Source organism: Zea mays, chromosome 9 (assembly GCF_902167145.1).
Source record: "Zea mays cultivar B73 chromosome 9, Zm-B73-REFERENCE-NAM-5.0, whole genome shotgun sequence".
Lineage (NCBI taxonomy): Eukaryota > Viridiplantae > Streptophyta > Magnoliopsida > Poales > Poaceae > Zea > Zea mays.
The window spans coordinates 116,130,067-116,155,383 of NC_050104.1; the positions used below are offsets into that span (position 1 = coordinate 116,130,067).

The 25,317-nt window shown below is 46.4% G+C and overlaps 2 protein-coding genes across 2 annotated transcripts; both read left to right on the plus strand.

Moving 5' to 3' along the window:
- Positions 1 to 1,035: 1,035 nt before the first annotated feature.
- LOC103640198 (uncharacterized) lies at positions 1,036 to 3,331 on the plus strand. Its single transcript, XM_035962845.1, has 2 exons — positions 1,036 to 1,441; positions 2,963 to 3,331. The coding sequence occupies exons 1-2, from the start codon at positions 1,322 to 1,324 to the stop codon at positions 3,260 to 3,262; spliced, it is 420 nt and encodes a 139-aa protein (XP_035818738.1). The 5' UTR covers positions 1,036 to 1,321; the 3' UTR covers positions 3,263 to 3,331.
- A 16,843-nt stretch (positions 3,332 to 20,174) lies between these two features.
- LOC103640196 (binding partner of ACD11 1) lies at positions 20,175 to 21,381 on the plus strand. Its single transcript, XM_020544701.1, has 3 exons — positions 20,175 to 20,186; positions 20,559 to 20,642; positions 20,728 to 21,381. The coding sequence occupies exons 1-3, from the start codon at positions 20,175 to 20,177 to the stop codon at positions 21,379 to 21,381; spliced, it is 750 nt and encodes a 249-aa protein (XP_020400290.1).
- Positions 21,382 to 25,317: the final 3,936 nt, after the last annotated feature.

The window sequence follows — 25,317 nt, forward strand, 5'->3', positions numbered from 1 at the left end:
CTCCTCTTTAGATGTTTCAGGGCCCCTTTGGCAGGGCTCTGGCTTCTCCAAAAACGACTTTGGCTCTGGCTCACGAGGTGAAGCCACTTCTTTAGATGAGCCAAAGCCATTCTGAAAAATTATTTGGCAAAACGGCTTATAGGTTGTTTTTCAGAAAGACCCTTGTATAGTTTATCTCTCCTGTACGTGGCTAGGGATTGAGGGCAGGATCAAAAAAAAATAATTTGGACTGGTGGGAGGGCTATTGTGCAAAAATGACGTGAGCTGAAGCCGGGTGAGCCACTTTTTTTGGCTCATGCCCTCTAGTTCATTTTGGAAAAGCACTTCACTGGTGAAGCCATTTGAAAAAGAGGTGTTTGGCATAACTTTTGCATGAGCCAGAGCCGAAGCTGAAAAATAAGTCCTACCAAAGGGGCCCTCAATATCACCTTCGCTTGCATCGGCCCTGCACATGAGGGAGCCAAAACCAAAAAAATTGACCATGGCAGAAGCCTGCCGCCCCTGCTCTCCTAGCTCCCGATATGCCCAAAGTTGACACCACTCTGTCGTCTAATGTGCTCTGTCTAATGGGATATAAAGCCCTGCATGCTCTGCAAGATGTTTCCATGCATATAGATGAATTTCACAAACTATTAGCAATGCTCACAAGGAAGGATTTTTCCAACGGTTATTTGCATATATAATTTACCTGTTTTTTCTATTATTAAAAAGGAAAAAGAATAGCCAAAGTGCCATCCAGGCAGGTGTGATTGTGCGCCTGCTTTATGCATTCAACACAGTTAGTCAGTGTGCATATAACTTTCTGCTGGGGTATTTGCAAATAACATGTAAACATATAGGTTACATGAAAAATACCAGCAAACAACATATTTAACCTTGTTTTTTTTGCTGACCAAATTATATAGCCTTATTTTCACAGGAAGAAACATGGGTAATAAACTACACTTTGGAACCACATGCAAGACTGTACCAAAAAGAACTTAAAGTGAATATATTTGTGGTCACTAATCTTATAAGATAGGCGTGATTGCTTAGAATATTAACACTGACATGAACGTCAACCCAAACACCGTGCAAGCATGTGGAGGGTGTAGAACGAGATAGTAAGAAGGAAGACACCATTTTCCACAGAGAGACAAAGCACGGGGACGACAGTTACAGACGGATCCACGATGTCAGGGGAGAGGGAAATTGGAGAGTTGGAAGCAGTGGGACCGCTGTACCTCGGGTGCCATCGCGGAAGGCCTTGGAGACATGCTTGGGTGTCCAGCACAGGCCCTCATGGCGGTCGTCCTCGTCAAGCCCCAACACCAGCCGCCCGATGGCCAGTGGCGTCCTGTCGCAGCTGTACCACCAGGGCGTGGAGGTCGACGCGCTGGTGCGGGTCGAGGTGCGTGCGTTGCGTCACAGTAAATCCTTTGTTCGTCGACGGACACGGTGTCTCTGAGAGTTTTTTTGGAACGGAGGTATCCCATGTCTGGGCTTCGTAAAATTATTATCCCGAACCAACCAATTGCATTTCTAGTATTATAACACCCACAACTTTGGTATTTTGTGCTTCTCGCCAGATTTAACCACTGTCGAGCATCATCAACCATAGCCGGAGCTCAGTAACGAAGGAGGTGGCCCTATGATCGCCTACCCCGTTTTTCAAAACGACCTGAGTCCTTCTCTGCCGCCCGATCCGATGCGCTGGATCGCCGACGACCGGCTCCCTGTCCGGTAGCTTCCTGCCGATTTCCGGCACTGGTGCGTCGCCGGAGATGGGAAGTACCGCTTGCTCACCTACCTAGAGATGGCAACGGGTACAAACCCGCTGGGTTTTACCGTCCCAAACCCGTACCCGTGAAAAATATCTATGCCCATTAAAAAACCCGTACCCATGACGGGTTTGAGATTTTGCCCAAACCCGTACCCATCGGGTTAACGGGTACCCATGGGTTACCCGCGGGTTTCATCTCCAATATACTTGTTCTTCTCATAATCAATAAGTATCGTAATGATTAATGATATCATGATCCAAAATCTATGTAATGAACACCGAGTTCATGATTTGGTATAAAAATTATTAGTAGAGAGAATGAAATACAAATAATAAGTTGTATAATTAAGTGACCTTGCACTAAGTTATCCATCCACCACATATATAACGCTAGTAAAAACTATAATATCAAGCAAGTAACACTCTCACCGACTACTGATACATTCACCAATTGATAAAAAATATGAAGTAAATAAGGAAAAACAAGTTTGTTGTTCGTTTATAAAATAAAATGACAATATGCACTAGGTTTGGTCGGGTTTAAAAAACCCACGGGTTCACGGGTTTGGGTACTATAGGAACAAACCCGTACCCATAAACCCGCTGGGTACAGATTTATGCCCGTTAACAAACCCATGGGTATGAAAATTGACCCAAACCCGTACCCTAATGGGGTAAAAACCCATCGGGTTTCGGGTTTCGGGTACCCATTGCCATCTCTACACCTACCTGGACCTCAGTCGAAATAACCATTAATAGCCGAATACTCAACTACCTGAACCTGTCCCGGAACCACCTTGGTGGAGAAATATCGGCAACCATTGCTGCAATGCAGAGCCTTACGACCATAGACTTCTCCTACAATAACCTGTCTGGGCTCGTGCTAGCGACTGGGCCATGATGCACACACCTACGATGGCATGTCCAATACCTTCAAGTTGCTAATTGTCCTTGGCTTGCTTGTCTGCTCCATTGCGTTTGTTGCATGGCAATCTTGAAGGCCCGATTACTAAAGAAGGCCAGCGAGGCACACAGTTGGAGACTCACTGCGTTCCAGCGCCTAAACAGTCTGAAGGAGGAGAGGAGCTAGGATTGTGTACAAGATGACGACAATGCTGGATGGTGAGCATGTTGCAGACTTGCAGTGAAGCGGCTTTCGTCGATGAGTCGTGGCTCGTCGCATGACCATGGGTTCTCTGCAGAGAAACAAACTCTTGGGAGGATCCGGTGGTAGCGCATCTTCACGCCCGACCAGTGCTCACGGCTGTGCTGCCGCTCTACGTTGCCATGATGCTGGACCGTGAGCCAGCCGTGGGCCGCGCGGCGGAGGCTCGGCTCCGCGCCGCGGAGGCAGAGCTGGAGCGCGCCCGCCGCCGCGGCGCGGATCTGGAGGAGCGGCTCCGGCAGCTGGCCGGGGAGGGCCAGGCGTGGCTGGGAGTCGCCAGGAGCCACGAGGCCGTCGCCGCTGGCCTCCGCGCCACGCTCGACAAGGTGCTCTAGCAGCCCGCCGTCGCCGCCGTCGGCGGAGGAGAATGCGGCGTGGCGGAGGACGCGCAGTCCTGCTGCTTCGTGGCATCCCCGTCGGGGCTCGTCGCCGGCGACGCGGTGTCGACGGGTTCGTCGCCGTCGTGCAAGGTCTGCGGCGTCGTTTTGCTCATCATCATCGCATGCGGAAGCGACGACCGCGAGGTGGGCCTGCTCGAGCGCTCCCATGGCGGTAGATGCACCCATCTCAGAAACGAGATTAGATCTCGATTGATCCCTTGGCGACTTCGCGAGCCAGTCAGCAGCTTGGGGAGGAGAGAGAGAGTGCGTAGAGGAGAGATGGGGGAGAGGAGATGGATCCCCGACATCACGGAGGCGCGCAGCGTGGGGGGAGCAGGGGTGGGGAGGGGGCTAGGGGATGGGGGGTTGCAGATCCCCGGCATCACGGACGCGCGCAGCGTGGGGGAGCAGGGGCGGGGGCTGGACGTATAGATGGCCAAAAAGCACGAGGCCCGTGAGCCCGGCACGAAGCCCGCTTTTTGGGCCCGGTCCGAACCCGGCACGGTAGAATAAGCGGGCGGGCTTGGACAGGAAACTAGGCACGGCGGGCTAGCCCGGCACGGCCCGTTTACCTTTAAGCCCGTTAAGCCCGATTTTTTTACACTAAAACGTGCTTACCGGCCCGTTTAGCCCGCTTTTTGGCCCGTTTTTTCGTGCTAAACGGGCCGGCCCGGCCCGTTTAGGCCCGCTGCGGGCCGGGCTTGGACATAAAATTAAGCCCGCTGGTACAGCAGGCCCGGCCCGGTTTTTGGCCGGGCTTCACCGGGCCCGGGCCGGGCCGGGCCGGGCGGCCCGTTTGGCCATCTCTAGCTGGACGGCAGCTATTGCGCAGGGGTTTGCGGCGTGCTGCCGTGCGGTGCGGGAGGCCGTTGCTGGACGGGAGCGGGGCAGTCTACAAATGGCTCTTAATAGTTGTAGAGATATATATAATAATGATATAATGCATGCAATGCAACTTGGCCATCATCCTCCCAATCCCGTCCGCGCGTATAGGCTGGCCGGTGGCGCGTAGCCAGCTCGCCGTGGCAGTTACGCGCCGCGTACGTACGGCGGTAACAGTGTACACGGTCCTCGCCCATGCAGCGCACAGCCCCACCGCCCACCGGCAGCAGGTTTGCTCTTTGGGTTGGGGGCGTACGGAGCAGGTGCGCATGCCGAGCCGGGCACATGCGAGGACCCTGACCTGACCTGACCTGTCACGGCGTGCCCCACCGTACGCCCCTCCTGCCTGCCTATAAAATAAACATTAAAAAATACGATTCAGGGAGGATCGCACTCGCTGCAGGCCGCACAACTGTCAAGTACGGTACGGGAACATGACGGACGTACGCGCGGTGCCAAGGCAACTGCCGAGACCATCGTGTCCAGCGGTGGCGCGCCCATGCGGCCATGCCGTACAGTCCGGAATCACGGGCCGCCGTCCTTTGGTGGAGTTTAATAATTTCGCTAGTTTATTTTTAGTTCCTAGAAACCAAATACTCTCCTGCCGCCATCTCCGTCACTGGTTCGGTTTCGTTGCCTTTCCAATAACAAGTTGAGTGGTGAACAGAAAGATTTTTTTTTAAAAAAAAATTATCTCTTTTTCTTTGTTAACACTATCAGCTAGTAATATATTTTCTTCTTTCTCGGTTGTGGCCCATATTTTGCAATAACCTATCTTGTTCCCCTTACTTTCTCCTTCAATGAAAATAACGGTAATTTTATTCATTCCAGCTATATACGCTTTTCCTACGTAAGTTTATGCATTCTGTCCAGGATTACCCCCAAGATATTTTTGACGCTTTTGGCAAAGAAACATGCATGAGTGCTGTCAAAAAGGTTTCTAAATATATGCACAGGGTAAATCTTATGCCACCAGTAGTATTAGTAGATAAAGGCATATACATGCTTGCTAAGATTTTATTCATTCGACTATGCACGATCACATGTTAAATATGAAGCGAACCGAATTGTGAGTGTGAAAATTTGCATATGGTGCTAAAAGTTAGTAACATAAAAGTGTACCGTATATGCTTGAGAGTCACTGGATAATAGGTAGCAGAAATGAAGCCATCGGTCGGCATGTTTGTAGATATGAGCTCACACATATTAATTAGTTACTTGATGCCGACTAATAACAAGAATAATGATCAACCTGTAATCTATTAAAATTTTGGTCGTAAAATGATGTTTGATAGTAATTAATTGAACTCATATAATGGTGTTTATCGGAATATGAATTGGTCGGACTACTAGTTCACAAGAATTCATAGACATATATTATTATATGATGTTAGTACTGTACTACTGTGACGATTTTTATTTGGAATATGTAAATTATTGTTGCATAGTCTTTTTTTTGTAATCAGATGCATAAACAAAATATTTTAGGCCAGACTAGTCGATACATTACGCTCATAAAAAAATCTAGCAATGTCAACATATACATTATTTCTGTCTACATACTTACCTTAGAATGAAATCCATATCGTTGTGTGAATCCTTGTCGACAATCTCCCCGCAGTAACAGTAATTAATTAATGATCATAGAGGTCCTGAGAACTTCGTTGTTCAGTGAAGATCGTTATAAACTGGGTTGACGCCGAGATGGGTGAAGCTAGATCTCAAGGATCAGACACCAACGAGGGCTGAGGTCACCATGGATCAAAGAATGTAGCTGGTAACCAACGTTTTTTTTTTTGTGTGTGTGTGTGTGTGTGTGGCGAAGAACGACGAACGACGAGATTATATTTACGAGGAAATTAAACCACCGTACCAGATGATAAGAAATCGCCTGGAAGAGACCCCGTCGTCAGGTAAGGATGTTGCCGGGTTGCCCTATAGGTCGGTCGTCAAGTCTAGGACGCTATATCCTTGGTCATCGGATCAATAGATGGTTGGAAAAAAAGGAATAAAGAAAACTGATTAAACGTACGTCGATCGTGTGTTTTGGATACCTCAGTCAGTAAGACATAGGTCACCATTGTATAACGAGTAAGCTAGGAAGGTCATGTCTGTTATAGACCTCTTGAAATTAACATGAGTCGATCCAACTCAAAATGCCAGCATAGCCAAGCTAGCAATAATCAGTGTGCCATACCATAGGTCGTCCTTTGCTGCGTGAAGGACGAGGAGGATCATGAGCTGACGCGGAACGCAGGCAGCTGCAGCTCTGCCAATCATGCGTTTGAATGCAGCGAAGGACGACGACGACGCCAGGCAGCCGCCACAGCTTTGGAGCCGGAGGAGAGCTCCATCTCCGGCCTAATTTGGGTACTCTAGTATTAACCTCAATCCACTTGTATTGAGATAGATTGGGGTGTAACTTAAACTAATTTACACCCCAATCCACCTCAACACATGTGGATTGAGGTCAATACTAGAGTACCCAAACAAAGCCTCCGTGGGAACACGCTCCAAGAGAGTAGACGCGGGACGGGGGAGCAATTACTTCATTACTGAGACCCTCTTGGGTGCCGTTTGGTTCACGAAATGTAACGTAAATGGTAATGGTAACGACTCACACTCGAATACCGGTGGTAACAAATTTGAATAAGGATGTATCCATTTGTAGTGTGGTATGGACTTAAACAAACATGATCTAACATTATTTGTTATCCATTACGTTACCAATATGTGAACCAAACAACACCTTGATTCTTCCTGAATCAAAGCTAGAGAATGTGGCGGCGGAGGGGAGCGGCTGCACATGGCCAAGTGCAGCGCTCTTTTCTCCTGCCAGCGACGCACTTCTTTTTGGCATGCGCAAAAACAGGGGAGGGGGGTTGCAGGAATGTGGTCTTCGGTCACTAATGTGTACTACCAAATGTTTTGCTTTTTTTTTTTTGGTTTCGTGTGAAAGACTGAAAGAGACGAATGTTCCGTTTGGTGGCTGGTCAGTTCGACGTTCCATATATAGGAATGCAGTCTCGTTTGTAGGTTCGCCCTTGCACTTGGGCCTTGGGGATTGAACAGCAATGGGCCTACGCGCCCACTGATCGGTTGGTGGGTCAAATGGGCTTGGGCCGGTTTACCTCTGGGTCTCTGCTGGTTTTGCTTGTCCTTGCATTGATTGTGAATGTCCAAAAAAAAAGAACAAAAAACTACAAAGTGGGGATTGCTGCGAATCTGGAAAGAAGGCTGCTTATCTGGAACCGTGCAAAAGATGGTACCAGATACAAGGTACGGAGCCAGTGAATTTGCACGAGTTCGGCGTTGCAAATGTCAAATACGAAGTGTGCGAGCTATTCCATGACTGCAGGCAGGGATGATGAGCAAACGAATTTCGCTCTCAAGCCCTGCCCTACCGAGCACCAGGCTAGTAGAGGCAGTGTCACACACCGCATGCACCCACATGCCACTGTAATATATATATATATATTACTCCGTGCCTTGGATTCGAAGACACACGTACGGCGAAGAAGAGAAACGTGCGGCGGCCGGTTCGTCTAGTGGTATACTCGAGTGCTCGCTCTATCACGAGCCACTACTCCAGCTCCAGCTAGTACGTGCGTACGTAGAAAGTCCTGTCGCCGTCCGAAACGAAAAGGCTCTCGTGATGTGACGATGGACTCATGTCCTACTTAATTGAGTACTCTCTCGTTGTATAAATATTGTTTAGCTAGCTAATCAGTCAGTTGATGCATGGCACTCCTACATGCATGCATGTGAGATGAGATGATCTGAGATGGAGGAAACGGAAATAATCCTCTCCGGCCCCAACTAAACAAACCAAACAAGTTGACGACGTGCAGCTCCAAAGTCTTGCCACTAGTTCCGCGCGCGCGCGCGCCTCCTTTTCAAAGCGGCCAGTGAAGTTTGAAAGAAAGCCACACAATTGCGCGACCGATTTTCCTGACCGACCGCGCTTGCTTGCGGCAGCTAGACCAACGGGCCGGCGTGTACGTAGACTGCTTGCGGCCATCGGGACCGTCGCCCATTTTCCACGAAGCTACTACATGACCGACCATGGATATAGATATGGGTTTGCCTCGATGGGGAATGCTGTGCCTGTGCCGTAGGTAGGAGAGGGAGGAGACCCTTGGATTTTTCACCGCCGCGCCGGCCCCGGCAGTCAACTGCTAGTCTACTAGCAGATGAGCGTGAAACGCGAATGCATGGGATGCGTGCGTGTATCCATATATGTCTATGTAGTGCTAGAAATATAGATCGGTTTTTTTTTAACCAGCACAAGTACGATCTAAAAAATAGGAGTCAAAGTACGGTATGACATGAAAATAATATGAATCGAGCTAGTACGGTCTGAAGACGGGTCTTAACGGGACCTTAAATTTCGACTTGTTGACCTCCCAGGCACGGCCCACATAGGACCGAGCTTAAGCCGACACTGTCCAATGAAGTCTAAGTTGTTTAATTTCTTAAATTTGGTAAGTTATCGACTTTATATTGTTGTGATATTTGAAGTTTATGTGGTCAAATGATACTAGAATTGTTTAATATCTTTAATTTAGTAAGATATGAATTTTATATGGTTGTAATATTTTAATTTTATGTTGTCAAATATATGGTCCAGATTTGGATCGATACAGTCCAACGAAGCCACAACGAGGTTTAGGATCGAGCTGGACCACTTTTGTACAGTTTGGACTGACACGACACAGCCTAAAAGTTTTTTTTGACTTTTCTGGCACGAACATGTTTGATACGAAACACGATGATCTCGGACCATGGTCCGACCTAATTCCCAGCACTATGTCCATGGTATTTGATACTCCGAAAACCACAGAACGACCACGTTTTTTTTTCTAGAACGGTTGATTTGATACATGGATCCACTTTTCACTGCTACTCTCGCCCCTTCGGAACTGGAAAGGCCGGGAAACATAGTTCCATTCTTGTTGGGAAATTTTTTTGCAAGGTCAAGGTAAAAAAAGGCGGGGCTACATGGCCCACTTTTACCCTTTGACATCCAATGCATGCTAGCATGCACATATGCTGTAGTACGTACAGGAGTATATGACCGAGTTCTGGGGGTAATAATTAATACTCACTACGTACGTTCTAAATTAAAATTCGTTTAAATAATTAATGTATTCGTACAATATTTAATGTATATGTTTTATATATGACTAGATTCATCATTATATATATATATATATCAAGAGCTAACATAGATACTGAGGAAGTAAGTGTTATCTGGTTTGAAAACTAAGTCACTCCATCATGTTATTATTCTTCCCTTTTCTGGTTTTCTGGAATAGACACAGGGTTTATCAACTGTTGCCTCATGACACATGTTTCATGACCTAATATATAGAACTAGCGGTATGCGGATTAGTCCGGCTCATTCCACTAAATTTAAAGAATCAACTAAATTTAAAGAATCGACTTATATGATGTAACACTTCACGTAGAATAGAGTGATGATTTCTCGAACAAAACATCCGAGATAACAACTACATGTTTGAGGATTCGTGAAATTACCATTATATATATATATGTGGTGGCATGGAGTCATCATACGCGTGCACGATTCACGTAAAAGTGTAAAAGCACAGTGTGTAAATAGATAAATAAGTATAGATACCATACAGCTTGTTCGCTGCGGCTTGCTGCGGCTGCAATCCGGCTGCGGCTGCGGCTTCTACAGTATTTTTCTCTCTATGGATTGCAGCTGCAGCAATCCAAACAGCTGCAACAGTGTCGGCTTGTAGCCAGCCGAACACGCCCATAGATTATATTAGTTATACGTTCTCCTCGTCGTCGTCCCCTGGAACATGCATTTAGAACTGATGATGATCTGCCGAGCTAGCGAGGTGACTTCGTCGTCGAGAGCTGGAACTTCCAGACTCGTCGATCGGTATATGCGGCGAAGAGGGGGTGTGGAGGACATTTCCAAGAACTAGCTGGTGGCAGCTAGTAGCATCACCTGACGACGAACGAAAGGAACTAATTAAACGGCTATAGAGATCTTTGAAGCTTGAGCAACAAGCAGGGTAGGGTTTAGTAGGACCACTTTGAACACTTGAACAACGTACACGGGTCGTCACGGCAGCGATCGATACGACGCGACGAGTTTCTATCGACCGATATGGCACGTGCTATATATATATATGATACATTAACCACGCACGGAAAAATTTATACGCGCGCCGAGAAATAACGTATCCATCCGCCTGCATATGCCTGTCTGTCTCGGATGCTCGACGGAGAAGAAGAAAGAGAGAAAACACGGCGGGAGGAACGGCGTGCGGCGTGCCTCCTCGGAAGCTCATGTGAAGCTTCCGCAGAGCAGACCGGCCGGGTCGAGATGTAGCGTTGCTTGGACTGCATGCGAGCGCGAGCGTGACTGAAACCGATGGCCGTGGGGAGGGAAGAAGCTAGAGGGCGCGCGCAGCTGGCGGTAGATCCTAGCCTTGTACTGACTCAAGGACGAAACCTTGGCTTGGCATGTAGTAGTGGATAAAAATCGCCGGTCGACGGCGGCGGCGGGTGCGGTGACTCGATCGTACGGACGGGGGGTCGACGTACGTATGTACGTACGCGCAAAGGACGCACGACGAAGCTCCAGAGAGTAGAGATATTTAGCGGCTGTGTGTGGTGGTAGGCAACAATCAGCATTCAGCCGGCTAGCTAGCCGTGTCAAAGTTAGGCCGGCCCGGAGACCGCCGCAGGACGGATCGGACTGACGTTGCTGTGCTGAGGTGAGGTGCGTGTGGCGCTGGCGCATACCGACGGACGGACGGCCGGGACCGCAGGTCCGCAGCGGGGCGTCGTCGTCGCTGCAACGCTGGGCCGGGCGGGCTGCAGCGCGTCGTACTTGAACCTAGAGCAAATTAGAGAAGTGTATAAATGTCTTAAAGATGTATAATAATAACTAGGTGAGTGCTCGTGCGTTACAACGGAACCGTATAATAACACGATAACTTATGTATATATGTGTTATATTGTTATGAGAAAATATTTCGGAATCCATTTGTGATCCTATCCATACATAAATTTTGTTATTTTAATCTAATAACATACATCCATTCCATGCCACAGATTTTTCTTCTTCGTTCATCCGACCATGGTGTGCTTCCTGTCCCGTTGCCTCACTATTTTGCAAAGAGTAGACAAAAAGTCACTACTCACATCAGTGCAGCTAGCAACGGCTACCACAGGGGGCCAACAAGACCATGTCATACCTTGAGCCAGCTTGTTCTGGGTGGAACACCATTGCTTCCAAGTCTTTCTTTACGCCGCAAGGATTTTCTCCATCTGGTTCATCATCAAGATCAGTGCTATTACCCACATAAGTTTGCTAAGGCATGATTAACACAACATAACAGACCTGCATAAAAACCATAGGAAACAAGATGCCACGAACAAAAGGAAAAAAGCATAAATCCAATTGCAACTGGACTAATCTGTGTTACAGAGTCATAAATGTTTGCACAGATCAGTCGAGCCCAAGCACAGAATAACAGTTTAGCAAAACCAAATATTGACCAAACATATATGGAATTTGGCAATGGTAGTGAGTTCCTACACCAATAGAAAATGAGAAGAAAACAGAACAAGTGTTCTTTCTTTACATTGATGTCCAAGCCTTTACATCATTGATTTCAAATATCTAGTAATAAAAATTTAACGTTAGAAAAAATCAAATGCCCTTGAAGAAAATAATTGTAAAAACCCTGTTACCATGAGTCTTAAGCTATAAGCATAACATAAGTCTTAAGATAGCTAACATAAATGTCCATTAACCAATAAGGGTTACAGAACAATTTAGGATATTCATGCTATACTGGTAACAGAACCCATATAGCATTCACATATAGCCATCAGTTATCAGACATATATAACACAAGCATATATGACATTCATGGAAGTTCACACGAACTGAAATTGTTCACAAAAGTCCACATAAATTGAAACTGGAACAAGTTCACAGAGCTACAAGGTGGCGACCAATACAAGTTCATAGAAGTACAAGAAACTTAATTCGTCCTACATTGCAGCAGTTTCCTTAGTGTCAACTTCTTTCTAAGCATACAAACACCTGAACCTTCACTTGGGCTCACTTGGCTAGATGTAGCCTAAACTTCGTTGGTACTGCCTTGCACTGCTAATGCCTGCCACCCTTCAACTACTACTGCCTGCATCACTTGTGCTGCTTCACCTTGTGTAACCTGAACTTCAGTACTCAACACAGTTGAGGATGGACATCCACTTATTGAAAATAGCACAAGACGACTACATAGAAACTGAAAAAATAAACATTCTTAGGTTTGAATGGTAGCACGAGATGACCATAGAAATGTAGTGGATCAATTATTCACCTATCATATACTGGTTGTGATGGTTCTTGTGATGGTTCCTGTGAAGGCTCGTTTGCTCCAGCATCTTTTCAGGTCATTTGCTAATCTCCACCACACTAAGAGGGGACTTCAACAAAACTTCTTCCCTCAACCTGTAAATCATAATAAAACTATCATCCCAATTACGGATGAAGAAGCCATCCCGACGGTGTCTGCCTCCAGTCGAGCCTGGAGGTCGTCGTAGAGCTGGTACTGGCCAACATCGCCTCCTCCAATTATGCCTCCAGTTTTCAAGAATGAAGAAGCCATGCATTAGGACTATTGCCATGTCATGATACGATACCTGAAGAAATGAAGCACATCTGCGACTTGATCAGCGAGATCAGCAACACATGGCACCGGCACATCTGACGACATTGGAGCTGCTCCCATCTGTAGGACTCTTAACAAAAGCCACACAACAAAGATCATGTAAGTAACCAACTCGAAATACAGAGGCAGCACACCTTATCACAGGGATTGAACCAGCATCACTGACCTCGTGCCCCTGGGGATTGGTGTGGTAGACGCAGAAGTTGTGTAGCAGCAAAGACGCCACTTCCGAGCAGAAGAAAAATCCTTGGAAACAGGACATGTCTGTCCAAGCCAATAGGAAGCAGCGAGATATAAACAATGTTAAGTCTTGGCAGTGAATCAGAAAAAATCTTCGATCGACAGCACTTACAGTTCAGAGCTACATCCGGGTACATTATAAGCGTTGGCTTGTCCCCGTCTCCGTACACGGCAACAGTCATAGAACCACATCTCGTCCTCACAAGATGTTCCTGGGGAAGAAGAAGAAAAAGTAGTCACCTTTTAGCAGCTATTTCAGCAGCACCGGCACTGACCACACCAAGCCAAAAAGAAGAATAGAAAAAAAAGAGAGAACATCATGGAAGTGGAACAGACAAAGTTTGGCAGATTTCATATGACTCCCATACACATTTACCAAATACAGGTAGTAGTTTTAAGAAGAAACATTAGAATTCTGGCATGCTGTTTCACCGAACGTATTACTATATAAATTGAGTTTCACCGAACCAGTCATCTATCTCTAAGCAGAACGAAAGGGCTAGACTCTACACAACAGCACATAAAGAAACCAAACTCAATTCAATTGCCATCTAATAAACTAACTGAAATCAACCAGTACAAAAAATAGAGCCGTGTGGCCCAAAATTCAAGTTCAAAGACTTTAGCCTATCCTTTGATTGGAATAAATGGCAAGATGTAATATGCTAGAAGCACGAGTAATGTATTCAAGGTGCCAGATAGTTTACCTTGGCTGGAAACGTGACAGATATGAAGTTTGGTTGTCAAGAGTTCCCTAAGCCTCCTGATAGCCTTCACTTTGTTTGCTAGGACATCAAGCAGAGGGATCAAACCTGTGATGGACGCACGTTTAAAAAACTTCATAATATAAATATAAAGCATAAACATAACAATGCATTTTAGGTTTGAATCAATAATGTATTAATATATAATACAAAGATTCAAACCAAATGAACAGACACATCTTGTGCAAAATTCAGGCCCAAAGACATGCCATTCTCAACTCTTTCAGTTTTATCCTACCAATCTAGCATGTCTTTCAGTTTTTTAATCTTTTCAGTTTACTACGTGCAGCGTGGTCAGTGGATTAAGAAGTAGTAGACACCTAATATTAATTAGGGAAAACTGCATAAACACGCTTGCAAATTTAGGGGTTTTTCAAATACCCACTTGCAAGTATTTTGTGTCAAACACCCGCTCCAAATTAAGATGTTGCTGGTCAATTGCACTTGGATGAAACAGTAAAACAGCTGAAGGAGGATAGAAATTAGTACCAATAACCATCTCCTTCATATTGAAATTTTACTGGTGCGTATGGGCAGATTTAACACGGTGTGAAATTATAGTGCCATGTAATGTCTGGCTTCACTGTCCCACTTGATAAATGAGAACTACATGTATGTAACCTAACAAAAAAAACGTAGATTGTTACCAGAGCATCAAAATGGTGGTCCCTTTGCAATCGATCCGGCTAATGTTGTAACCAACTAAAAGAGAAAAAAATATGCAAAGAATACTGTCAGTAATAATATCACAGTAGGTTGTCATAGTGTGCACTGAAGGAGATGAAATGCAATGTAATGATTGAAAGTGACAAAATGAACTCTCCGACAGCTAAAATACGTCAGCAGTAAACTTAGTCATGAATTAGTACCAATAACCATCTCCTTCGTTTTGAATTTTTTTTAGAAGCTGACCAATACCAAGCAGTAGCAGCACAACCCAGCAAGACTGCAATGCGCTCAACAGACAGAGAATATTTTGCTGAGACAAAAAACTAAAACAAGCTTTGATTCACCTCTCCAACAGACAGGATCATGAACATCAAATCTGTCTTCATATTGGAAAACTATGCACCAATTCTTTTGCCAAAAAACTAAAAGGAGCATTGCAACAGTTGCTCTTGAGCATTGCAATGGTCTGCTCTTGTCTTCTTGGCTTAAGCAGTATGGTCTCTATGCTCTTGTCTTGTACATGGCATGCATGTGGGTGTTTTAGAGCCTATCAAAACTCCATCACCGTGCCCCCATTCTAATCCACATTTGGGAGTAAAAAATAAGCAAGATGGAACTAAACAGACAGGAACATAAGCATATCATATTAATAAAAGTGTAGAATGTCTAACAATACCTCTGAGTTGGTACTAATTTCTTCAGGGATTAAAAGAATGGACAGAGGGCAGGAACATGAACAACCTTAAGGAATGGTTCAGAAAGTGTAAAATGTCTAACAATACCTCTGAGATGAAAAGAACGGTTGTGAATCGGTGAATCTGAGGAGAGTGGGGATGGGTTGGAGGACTCACCTCTGTCCATCCTTCTAATAGCAGTCGATTGAGGCAAGGAAGGGGGCGCAGTGAATGTTGTCGCCGCGTATGGAATGGGGCGCGTCCACGGATCTCGCCTTCCGGTTTGGTGGGAGGCAGGTCAAGGGCGAGCTTGGAGGGGGGCGGGCTCGGGGGCAGGGTTGGTGGGGGCGCGAAGGTCGCGGCCTTCCTTCCTCTCCCTCGCGCGCAACCAGATCTCGCCTTATGGTGATGCTTGGCGGCTTTCCCAGCGGCGACTCGCGCGACCTTCCTTCCTCTCCCTCGCGCGCAACCGGATCTCGCTTTACGGTGATGCCGCGCGTCTTTCCCGGCGGCGACTCACGCGGCCTTCCTTCCTCTCCCTCGTGCGGCATCACTGTGACGGCTGCTCTTGACGCGCGGAGCGCGAAACTGGTGGCAATGATTGGTGGCGAGTATCCCGGCGGTGGCTCGCGTGGCTGGTGGGGCGCGCGGAGCGTGAATCTGGCGAGGGCGGGCTGCCGGGGAAGGAAGGGCGGCGTTGGTGGGGGACTTGGCAGCATTTGGGGGAGTAGAGGAAGGAAGGGCACCCGACAGCGAGATTGGTGGCGGGCGGGCTCGAGGTTGGTGGGGGCGCGGGCGAGATACCGTGACCTTGGCATCAATTCCTTCCATGTCGTGCGAGCGATGGCTGGCGCGTGCGGCGAGATTGGCGCGCGGGGAGGAAGCCGCGTGCGGGGCGGCGGGGGCACGGTGATGCCGTGGACGCCCTCGCTGTACCCTTAAGGTGTAGTAGAGATTAACATCAACCGATATATACCAGAAGAATGCATATAAACTTTATACCCCAATAAAAACCCCCAATACACACAAGCTCGGCATTGTATTACTTAACATATGTCATATAAAAGTTATATTAGGGGAAGCATAAGAACAACAAGAGGCTACTTTCATGTCAGAAAATGAACCAATACCAAGTTGTTTTTTGTAATAATGTATTATCTTTTTTTCTTTCATACTATTCGTGTGCTTATTATATACTTATCAACCATTACTAAGCAAAGAAGGGAGTAGGAGATGTGCAGAAACAATCATGCTAACCTTTGATAGTAGAATAGAGCACCTCTAAAATGCTTCAGTGGATCCAAGAATGGGAGAGCCTCTAATTGTCGACAAGCTGGGAAATTATTCAAAAAAATAAAAGTTATATTAGGGGAAGCATAAGAACAGCAAGAGGCTACTTTCATGTCAGAAATGAACCAAAACCAAGTTGTTTTTTTAATAATGTAACACAGCAAAAGAGTAGCCTAAAACAAAAAATTATCCATGAATTGAACTAAGGGATAGGAAAAGGTTTCTGCAAGACTAACACGCGACAGGACGTTTATCCATGATTTAATTAGCTGTGAATCCCATTATTAAATAATTAACGAGGCAATAATACAACCCACGGCACCATGAGAAATTAGTTGGGTAGATTTGAAAGAGAAGGTTAAGCTTAAGCACTTTGCCAACTGCCCATGCTGTTTTGAGGAAACCTGAATTCTGAGGCAGGATTAAGCACTTTGCAGGTTGGCATTTGAGCTGCTAAGAGCCTAATCGCAGGTTTTATCCAGTATTGTAAACAGCTGCTTGTAGGCTAGATGGATCTAGTACTAAATCCTCTCTTCACTGAAAATCTCAGTTCTACACTCATCCGATTAAAAGCACACAGACGCGTGTCGCTGTAATTATGATGTGTTGGCACACTAAGCAACGGTGACTACGAAACATGATTGATGCCTAGGATTTTTAATACTCAGCCAGTCACGTTTTTAACTTGATTAGGTAGCTAATCCCCAATTGAGAATTGGGCATCAAAGGCGATTGCAGCACACTGGAGACGCCAAGTTGTTGCTAGCAAGGGGACAGCATGATCCGGCTACATCCCAAAACGAGCTACGTAGCTATTCCTACCATGTCTTTCCCATGACTTGAAAATTTGCGCAATCAAAGAACCAAAAGGCGGCGCCCGCCCGCCCCTGCCTTTGTTCGCTTTACAATGGAGCACCGTCCTCTTTTTGTGCACCCCAGTTGCATACTGGGGCCACTGTCCTCTCCTCCCAACATAGTACTACATCTCAATCTGTTTCTGCAGATCTGTCAGTGATCAGGCTGAAGAAAGCAGGACTTGCATCTTTTGATGGTATGTTTTTCAAACTTTGGTTAATGTTACTTTGAGGTTTTATATAAAAGTCAGCTGAATTTGCTTCACTTAAAACAAAGCTGTCAATTGCTAACTTAAAACTGTCTAGATCACAAACCTGAAGTGTGGGTGGCTTATAGGCATGTTCTATGATATTTTGAACGAGCACAATGCTAGTGCGCAACTTATTGCACAATAATAGGCAACCCGAAGTACTTTTCTTGTTACTCCCTCTGTCTCTGAATAAATCAATTTCTAGAGTTGTCTTCAGTAGAACTTTTTTTTTAAGTTTGACTGTATTTATAGAAAATATCATTAAGATTAAAGACATCAGTTTAGTATCATTAGATTCACTATAAACAATATTTTCATATTGTGTTCTTTTGGTGTCATATCTGTAATTTCTTCTATAAATTTGGCCAAACATCGAAGAAGTTCGACTTAAGGCAAGTGTAGGAACTGATTTAATCAGAAACGAAGGGAGTACCTTGCTATTTATCTACGAAATGCTATGTCTGCTTTACACCAATATTTTTAATTTTGATGATCTTACTGTACAGAGAATAAGATGGAATCAGGATTGGCCTCAGTAGCCCAGGGTATGGAAGGCTGCGTTATTAGCAACAAAGAGATGGGGGCGTATGGCATGCCATCAGCCACCAACAATCCAGATGCCTCTGGTCAGTCCTTCAGCGAAGCGTTGAAGAGTTCGAGGAAGCATCTGTTGCAGTACGATGCCTTCGAATCTGCAGACGGTGGTCCAGGTGGTAAGGGCGCAAAGAAGAAAACGAAAAAAAGCAAGGAACACAGGATCGGCGGAGGCGGCCAGTGCCATGTCGCTGCGGGGATGATGCGGCACGGCAAGGGCGGCAAGTGTCGCGCGCTGTGTTGCGGCGCGTCCCGGCTCAGCGTGTCCTCGTCGGCGTCGTGCTCGATTTTGTCGTCTAGGGAGCAACCGAGCAGTGGCCGGAGGAATCCAGCTCCATCCTATGCGGCGGCGACCATTCCAATGCTCCCTATCCAACTCCTCTCCAGTGGCTGAACCTCCCGAGATCAACGGTGCCCGAAGCTTCCCCCACCTCCCGGACGGACGCGGTGGTGCCCAGGCTTGCACGGTGGAGTCTCGCCAGAGCACTAAAACCCGATGATTAAGAACCCCAATCCCCTAGCCCGATGGATCAAAGCATAGAGAACCAGAGAGTGAAGTGGTGGGGTTTCATTACCGGCCTCCACGCAGTGTAGTTCTCTGTTTGCGATGAGAGACGACCACGCGGTGATGAAGCGCTCCGGTGCGGAATTGGCCAAGCTTCAATCGATCACCGCCCACAGAGACTCCATCTGTGCGGTGCGTCGACACCGACTGCCATGGCACCGGCACCAGCAACTCCATCTATGCGGCGGTGCGAGGTGGCGTCGGGGCCGGGGCTCGGGCCGGCGGGGTTCGATGGGTGCTCTAGGGTTGGGCTCTGTACGAGGGGTGGCTGAGGCGTGGGCGGTGGGGCAACGCGGTATAGGCGAGGGGGACGTGAGCGGGGGCCGACTGCGGCTCACGCGGAGGAGGGGGTGAGCAGATTGGAGAAGGATGAAGGGCGAGGGCAGGATCTCGAATCCGGTGGCAAACGGCGGGGACGCTGGAGGCCACGGGTGGAAGCTGGCAAGCTGCGGCCCGGACGCTGCAGACCGCGGCTGGCGGCTGGCAAGCAGCGGGGACGCTAGAGACCGCGGTGGCAAGCTACGGGGGCGGCCGGGACACTGCGTGCCTGATGGCTGGCGCCTGGCAAGCGGCGGGGTGCTGGAGATTAGGGTTTTTGGCAAGTGGCCGGGACGCTGCGTGCCTGATGGCTGTGCGGGATCGAACAATATCAGACATCGGGAGAATGGACGGCTGAGATCGCAGAATGGTATAACGGCAGGCTACCCTTACCGTCTTAATAAATAGTAGAGATAATAGTGCGAGTGCATCATGCCATAGAGCTGAAATAAAATCTGCATGGTACTTTGATATTTCAATGTAAAAAAAGGATATACCTATTTCACTTGCTTTCCAACGGACAAGTTGAGATTTGCTCTAGCTAGTTGCCGCGCTTCCGGTACTGGTAGAAGCAGGCGCTTTTGGCGCATTATTTGTCACAAAAAAGAACACAATGAATTCCTTAGATTAAGTCTTTATCCCACCTTTCAGATGTAAGGTCAATGAGATCAACGACCTTGTTGAGTAATTCTCTAGATATGGTAGTTTAAAGAATATAAAACATGTATTTATCGAAACTGCCGATTGATTCTTGTCCTCCAACTTTTTTTAAGGCGACCATGGCAGGCACAGGCACGGTAAAGGTCCACAACGTCTCACTTAAAGCATCAGAGCAAGATATTAGTGAGTTCTTCTCATTTTCTGGTGAGATTGTGCATGTAGAATTGAAAAGGTTAGTGCCAATATCATCTCCATGATATATTTCGGTAGCATAAGCGCATGCATGATTTGACCTGGAATGCTTTTGCAGTTGTGATGAGCGGTCGCAATTTGCCTACATCACGTTCAGAGATAATCAAGGAGCAGAGAGGGATATGCTTCTTACGGTATAAGTTTTTGCGTTGGTTTCTACGGTCTGCTACAAATTATTTATGACGATGATCATCTTCATACACTTTGCCAATGAAATAAGGGCCTGCAAATTTAGTATTATATCCACTGATTTTGTTGAATGAGAGATGGTTACTACTACTACTTCTCTTTTTCTAGATTTGAGAGTCCTGAACTTAATATGAATATGCAGTTTGCATACATGGTTTCTTCCATGAAACTGCCGTGTATGATGTGTTCTTGTTATTGGTCTTTAACTACTATATTTTCCATCTCATTTGATTTTCTTGTCTTTTACCTAACATTGTGTTAAAGGTAACCTTTCTACACTTATGAATTCTATTACGTAAATCCGTGCTTTAATGCAGGGAGCGACTATAGAAGATATGGCTGTCATCATCACACCAGCCACCGATTACAAGCTACCAGCGTTTGTTTTAGCTGATCTAGAGGTAGAACCATGTTACATCAAATCCCCCATTAGCAAAATTTCTTTTAACAAGCTCAGACTCCTAATGCCGCCAACTGCATTATCAGTCAAAAAACACTGGTGGCATGGAATCTGCTCTTCAGAAGGCTGAGGATATTGCAGTTTCTATGTTAGCCAAAGGGTTTGTTCTCGGCATGGACGCAGTTGAAAAAGCAAAGGCTTTCGTTGAAAAGCATCAGCTCACATCAACTGCAACTGCCAAAGTCGCTTCCCTTGACAGGACAATGGGCTTAAGCCAGAAGTTCAGCACCGGGACCTTAGTGGTGAATGAGAAAATGAAGGAGATGGATGAGAAGTACCAGGTTGCAGAGAAGACCAAGTCAGCATTAGCTGCAGCCGAACAGACTGTCTCTACTGCTAGTTCTGTCATCATGAGTAACAGGTATATCCTTACAGGTGCAGCATGGGTAACTGATGCCTACAACAAGGTTGCAACCACTACAACTGATGCTAGCAAGTCGATAAAGGAAAGGATGATGGCTGAGCAGGAGGGAGCCAATCAGAGCGGTGAAACCGCAAAAGTTGATTTGCTTGAAATCTCTGAAGCGGATGAGCAAGAGTGGAAGCGTCATGAAGATGACTCTACAAAGAACGTCGTTCAAGAAAGTCCTGAAATGACTTGTCAGGAGAGTGAGCATCAGGCGGGTGAACGTCAAATGACTAATGTAGCAGGTAACTCGAAAACGAGTATAGAGGAGTAGAAAAATCACGAGGGTGAAATAGCAGTAGTATCCCACATGCAAGAAAACATAGATACAGCTGAGAAGGATCCTAGCTGCCACGAGAGTGAAGTATCCAAGGCCAATGTTCATGATAGCGTTCTAATGACAGAGCAAAGTGAGCGAGAGCATAATCAACCCGAAGGTGAATTCAGGAAGCCCTGTCACTATTCCGGTCACCGTGTCCACTATTGACGGGAACTCTAGCAACGGTCCCAAGAAGCCTGATTCTGCTGAGGGTTTTCTATGATATGTTATTGTAAATCTAGATTGGGGGTGATGATGAAAGTTCATTTCAGCTCTTTCTATTGGATCTGTCATCCTTCTTGCTTAATTGTTCACAGGCAATGATAGTTTTATTCAGCTCTTCAGCTAAATTTTTGACCCTTTAGTGTTGCTTTCGGGCAGTAGTTTATTCAGCTCTTGCTGTTGATTTTGATATCCTTCAATGTCGTTTCTGAGCATAATAGAGGCTACAAAGTCGTAGTAGCAACATTTTATTGTTCTTTGAATATTATTTCCATGAAGCTACAACTTGATCTGTCTTCTATATTTCTTGACACAGATTGTTTTACCATCTGTGCTGGAAGTATCATCTTAGTTATTTTTTTCAACTTTGCTCCTGTCTTGTTTAGGGAAAAGAAGAATGTGAGGGTGAAGCACCGATCAGGCAACTATAGTCTAGAGGGGTGTGTGAAAGCTGATTCAAAATTTTCCGATGAGAAATCAGCCTACTGCACATTAAACAACTATTTACTTTGAAGGCACTTTTTATGTTTGTCCAAGTTCAGAATTTCCAACTCGCCTTGATCCTACGTAGAACACACTCCGCCCAGAACAATTAAACTAACTCACCAACAGGAGGGATAAGAGGTTTGGCCAAAGATCAAATCGTCAGCACGTAATCTTTAAGCAATAAATCCCTAGAACCCTAATCTCAATCAAAGAGTAAAGAGCGAGAAGGACAGGGGATGAGCAGAACACCTTGAATCGCCGAGGATGAGATTTCCACATCGGGGTACAGCAGGTCCCCGGCCTTCCATGGAGAGCAGCGTGGATCTCGCACAGGAGTTCGCGACCTCGGTAGGAAAGCAGCTCGGTGGGGGAGTGGATCACGGGGTAGAGCAAGTCCCTGTCCTTCCTTGGAGAGCAATGTAAATCCCTAGAACCCTAATCTCAATCAAAGAGTAAAGAGCGAGAAGGACAGGGGGTGACCAGAACACCTTGAATCGCCGAGGATGACAGGGGGTGAGCAGCACCACGGGCTTGGAGAGCGGACGCGCGGTGGCGGACGCCGCGGTCACGACGGTGATGGGCGGGCGGAGCAGGACGAAGGTCGTAGCGGCGGCGACGACCGCGGTGAGGAGGAGCAGGAGGCGGGAGGCGGTGGAGGGCTGGGGTGCGGCCACAGAGGGGGAGAGGAGAGCGGCGGTGGGCCGCGGCGAGTCGCCGGGGGTCCGGACCTCGACTGAGTGGGGCGGAGACGCCATCGGCGGGCGATGCTTTGGGGCGTTGCAGGTTGTCCAGCGGGAGAGAAGATGGGGCGGTGGAGCCTGACAAGCGGCGGTGGCGCAGGGCTGGATGCCGCGGCCACGGATTAGGGTTTCATGGGAGATGGGCCTCGGACAAATTGGTAGATGGGCCTCACACGGCGCATGTGTCTGTCTTCATTTTTTTGCAAGGTAAAATTAGTACCACATTGCCCATCGGTTGGTGTTGAAACCTGCTTATATGTCTTCCTGTGCGCGTAGTAGTACGATTGTTATCACATGGCGCATGTGCCTTCCTGTGCGCGTGACATGTGTAGTAGTACTATTTTTTGTAAAAAATGCGTTATGGGCTGAACCGGGAGCATGCACGCAGGAGCAAGCGGGCCCTACCTGTCAGAGACCAAACGGCAGAACACAAAAAGGCAGACTACTATTGCTAACTTAATAAGTAGTAGAGATTTACATGTGATGTATATAATAGTGAAAATTTAGTCTAAATCATGTAGCCCGCGCACGCGGCGCGGATCCATTGGTCGGACGCTGACTCCCCGACACCAACAGTCCGATCCGACCCATCGCAGGAAACGAGCTTTCAGAACCAAGTGCGGTCCGTGAGTCATCACATCACATCTTCTCATCGTCCGAACCCATGCGAAGTTCCCGTCTCAGTGTGCATGCAGAGGGTAGGGCACACGGGAGACTGATAAGTTGTTGCATGTTGTCCCGAAAGTAATTAGTGGTGGAGTGGTAATGTAACGCGATCAAAATATTTTTTTCATAATTTATTTATACTCTAAATTAATTTTAGTTTAAAAATGAATAGAAATAAAGTCTAATCCTAATTCGATATAGTCTAAAATTCAGAGGTCATTATCACTTCTAAATTCGGGGGAGCCAAAACGTCAATTTTTCTCTACAACTAGAGTAGTCAGCTAGATAGCGTTGTTAACCTCCTAAAAGAGGGTTCGTGCAGTTAAATGATTCGTCAATGTCGTAACAGTTAAATAAAAAAGTGGCGTCACGTGTTGGTAAAGGACTCGCGCTATCATCGAGAACAGAACGCGCATGTTTTTTTTTTAACTTTTAATATAAAAATTGATTCATAGATGTGTGGCTAACACTAGCGATCGACGCTCTCTAAAAAAAGTAAATATTAATCTCTCTAGTGACGATGGTCCGTGATATCAACCACCACTAGTAGGAATTAATCTTTTCAGATGGTTAGCTGTGTTGCGCATCATCGGCCAGGTATCGGTTGCAGTTGCAGAGCCCCAGGTGTCCAAAATCAAACACCTCGAAATGCTGCCTCGACTAGATGGAATCGTCTGACAGGTACAAATCAAACAAGCTAGGCTATAATGTCCAGCTCCCCGTAATAATAACTGTGTGGATAGGCTATTCGATTGGCTGTCTAAGGTGAGTCTAACTTTTCTATCTAAGCTTAATTTTTCCATTCGATCGACTAAGCTTGATAAATTATAGCGTATTAGGTAGTAAACCAAACAATCTCTAAAACTTACCATCTCAGCTCCTCTATACTCGTTCCCTCACTTGTTTATCATTTGTTATAGCCTATAGCTAAGCTCTACTCATGTTACACAGGAATTCAACTTAATTCAAAATGGTCAAGTTAATTAATTCGTCGTATATGTTTGATCTTCCTAATTTTAGAGAACAACTAGAACCAATCCAAATTAATAACACCCCGTGGCGTACATCGTTATCTATAGGACTAGTAGTACATCATTATCGGCAGCAACGCAGCATGCTTTCGTCGCCCTTGCAAAAAGTTGATTGATGTGGTCGTTGGCTCGCAAGTCGCGGTCGCCGCGCGCTTAGCGCCGGCGGCAACAGTTTCAAGCCCACCTTAACATACCAGATCGCACGTTCAGAAACACCCCCCAAAGTCCACACTAGACCAAAAGGTAGAATTTCATGGCCCAGGGGACGCACGTGCAGCAAGCCGATGGACTCACTGTCCTTTACCAGCTAGCTTTGTGTGCTTCCGAATCCACTAATCCAGATCCATGCAGGATTTTGTTGCTATGTTAATCTTAAATGGCCGAAATCTTCCAGGCCGCCCGCTCAGTTTAGCTACATCGTGCATGGCCTTATTAAAAAAAAACTCTTCTGCCTTTTCCATCGTCTCTCGTGTTTATCGAGGAGAGGCTACCGGGGCCGCCTATTTGGATCAACTTTGGATTAAAGTAAATCTAAGATAGTAAAGCAATGTCTAGATGGTATGAACACGAGGTTATGAACTAGAGTATACCGACATATCATTTAGTCATGCAAACTATCTTAAACCTGCTGATATAATAAGAGGTTATATATAGTTGAATCGACAACAACCACTACCGGAAATGAGCGAGGCACTCGACAATGAGATCTCGGCGAACAGTACATCGACAACGACTTCTTTGTCGAG

Excerpts from the sequence above, each read along its gene's own strand:
- LOC103640196 (XM_020544701.1), top strand. Across the intron at positions 20,643-20,727 it reads TTGTTTTAGCTGATCTAGAG|TCAAAAAACACTGGTGGCAT; the intron begins GTAGAACCATGT and ends CTGCATTATCAG.
- LOC103640198 (XM_035962845.1), top strand. The coding sequence starts at position 1,322 with ATGGCCAGTGGCGTCCTGTCGCAGCTGTACCACCAGGGCGTGGAGGTC. Across the intron at positions 1,442-2,962 it reads TTCGTCGACGGACACGGTGT|AGAGAAACAAACTCTTGGGA; the intron begins CTCTGAGAGTTT and ends TGGGTTCTCTGC.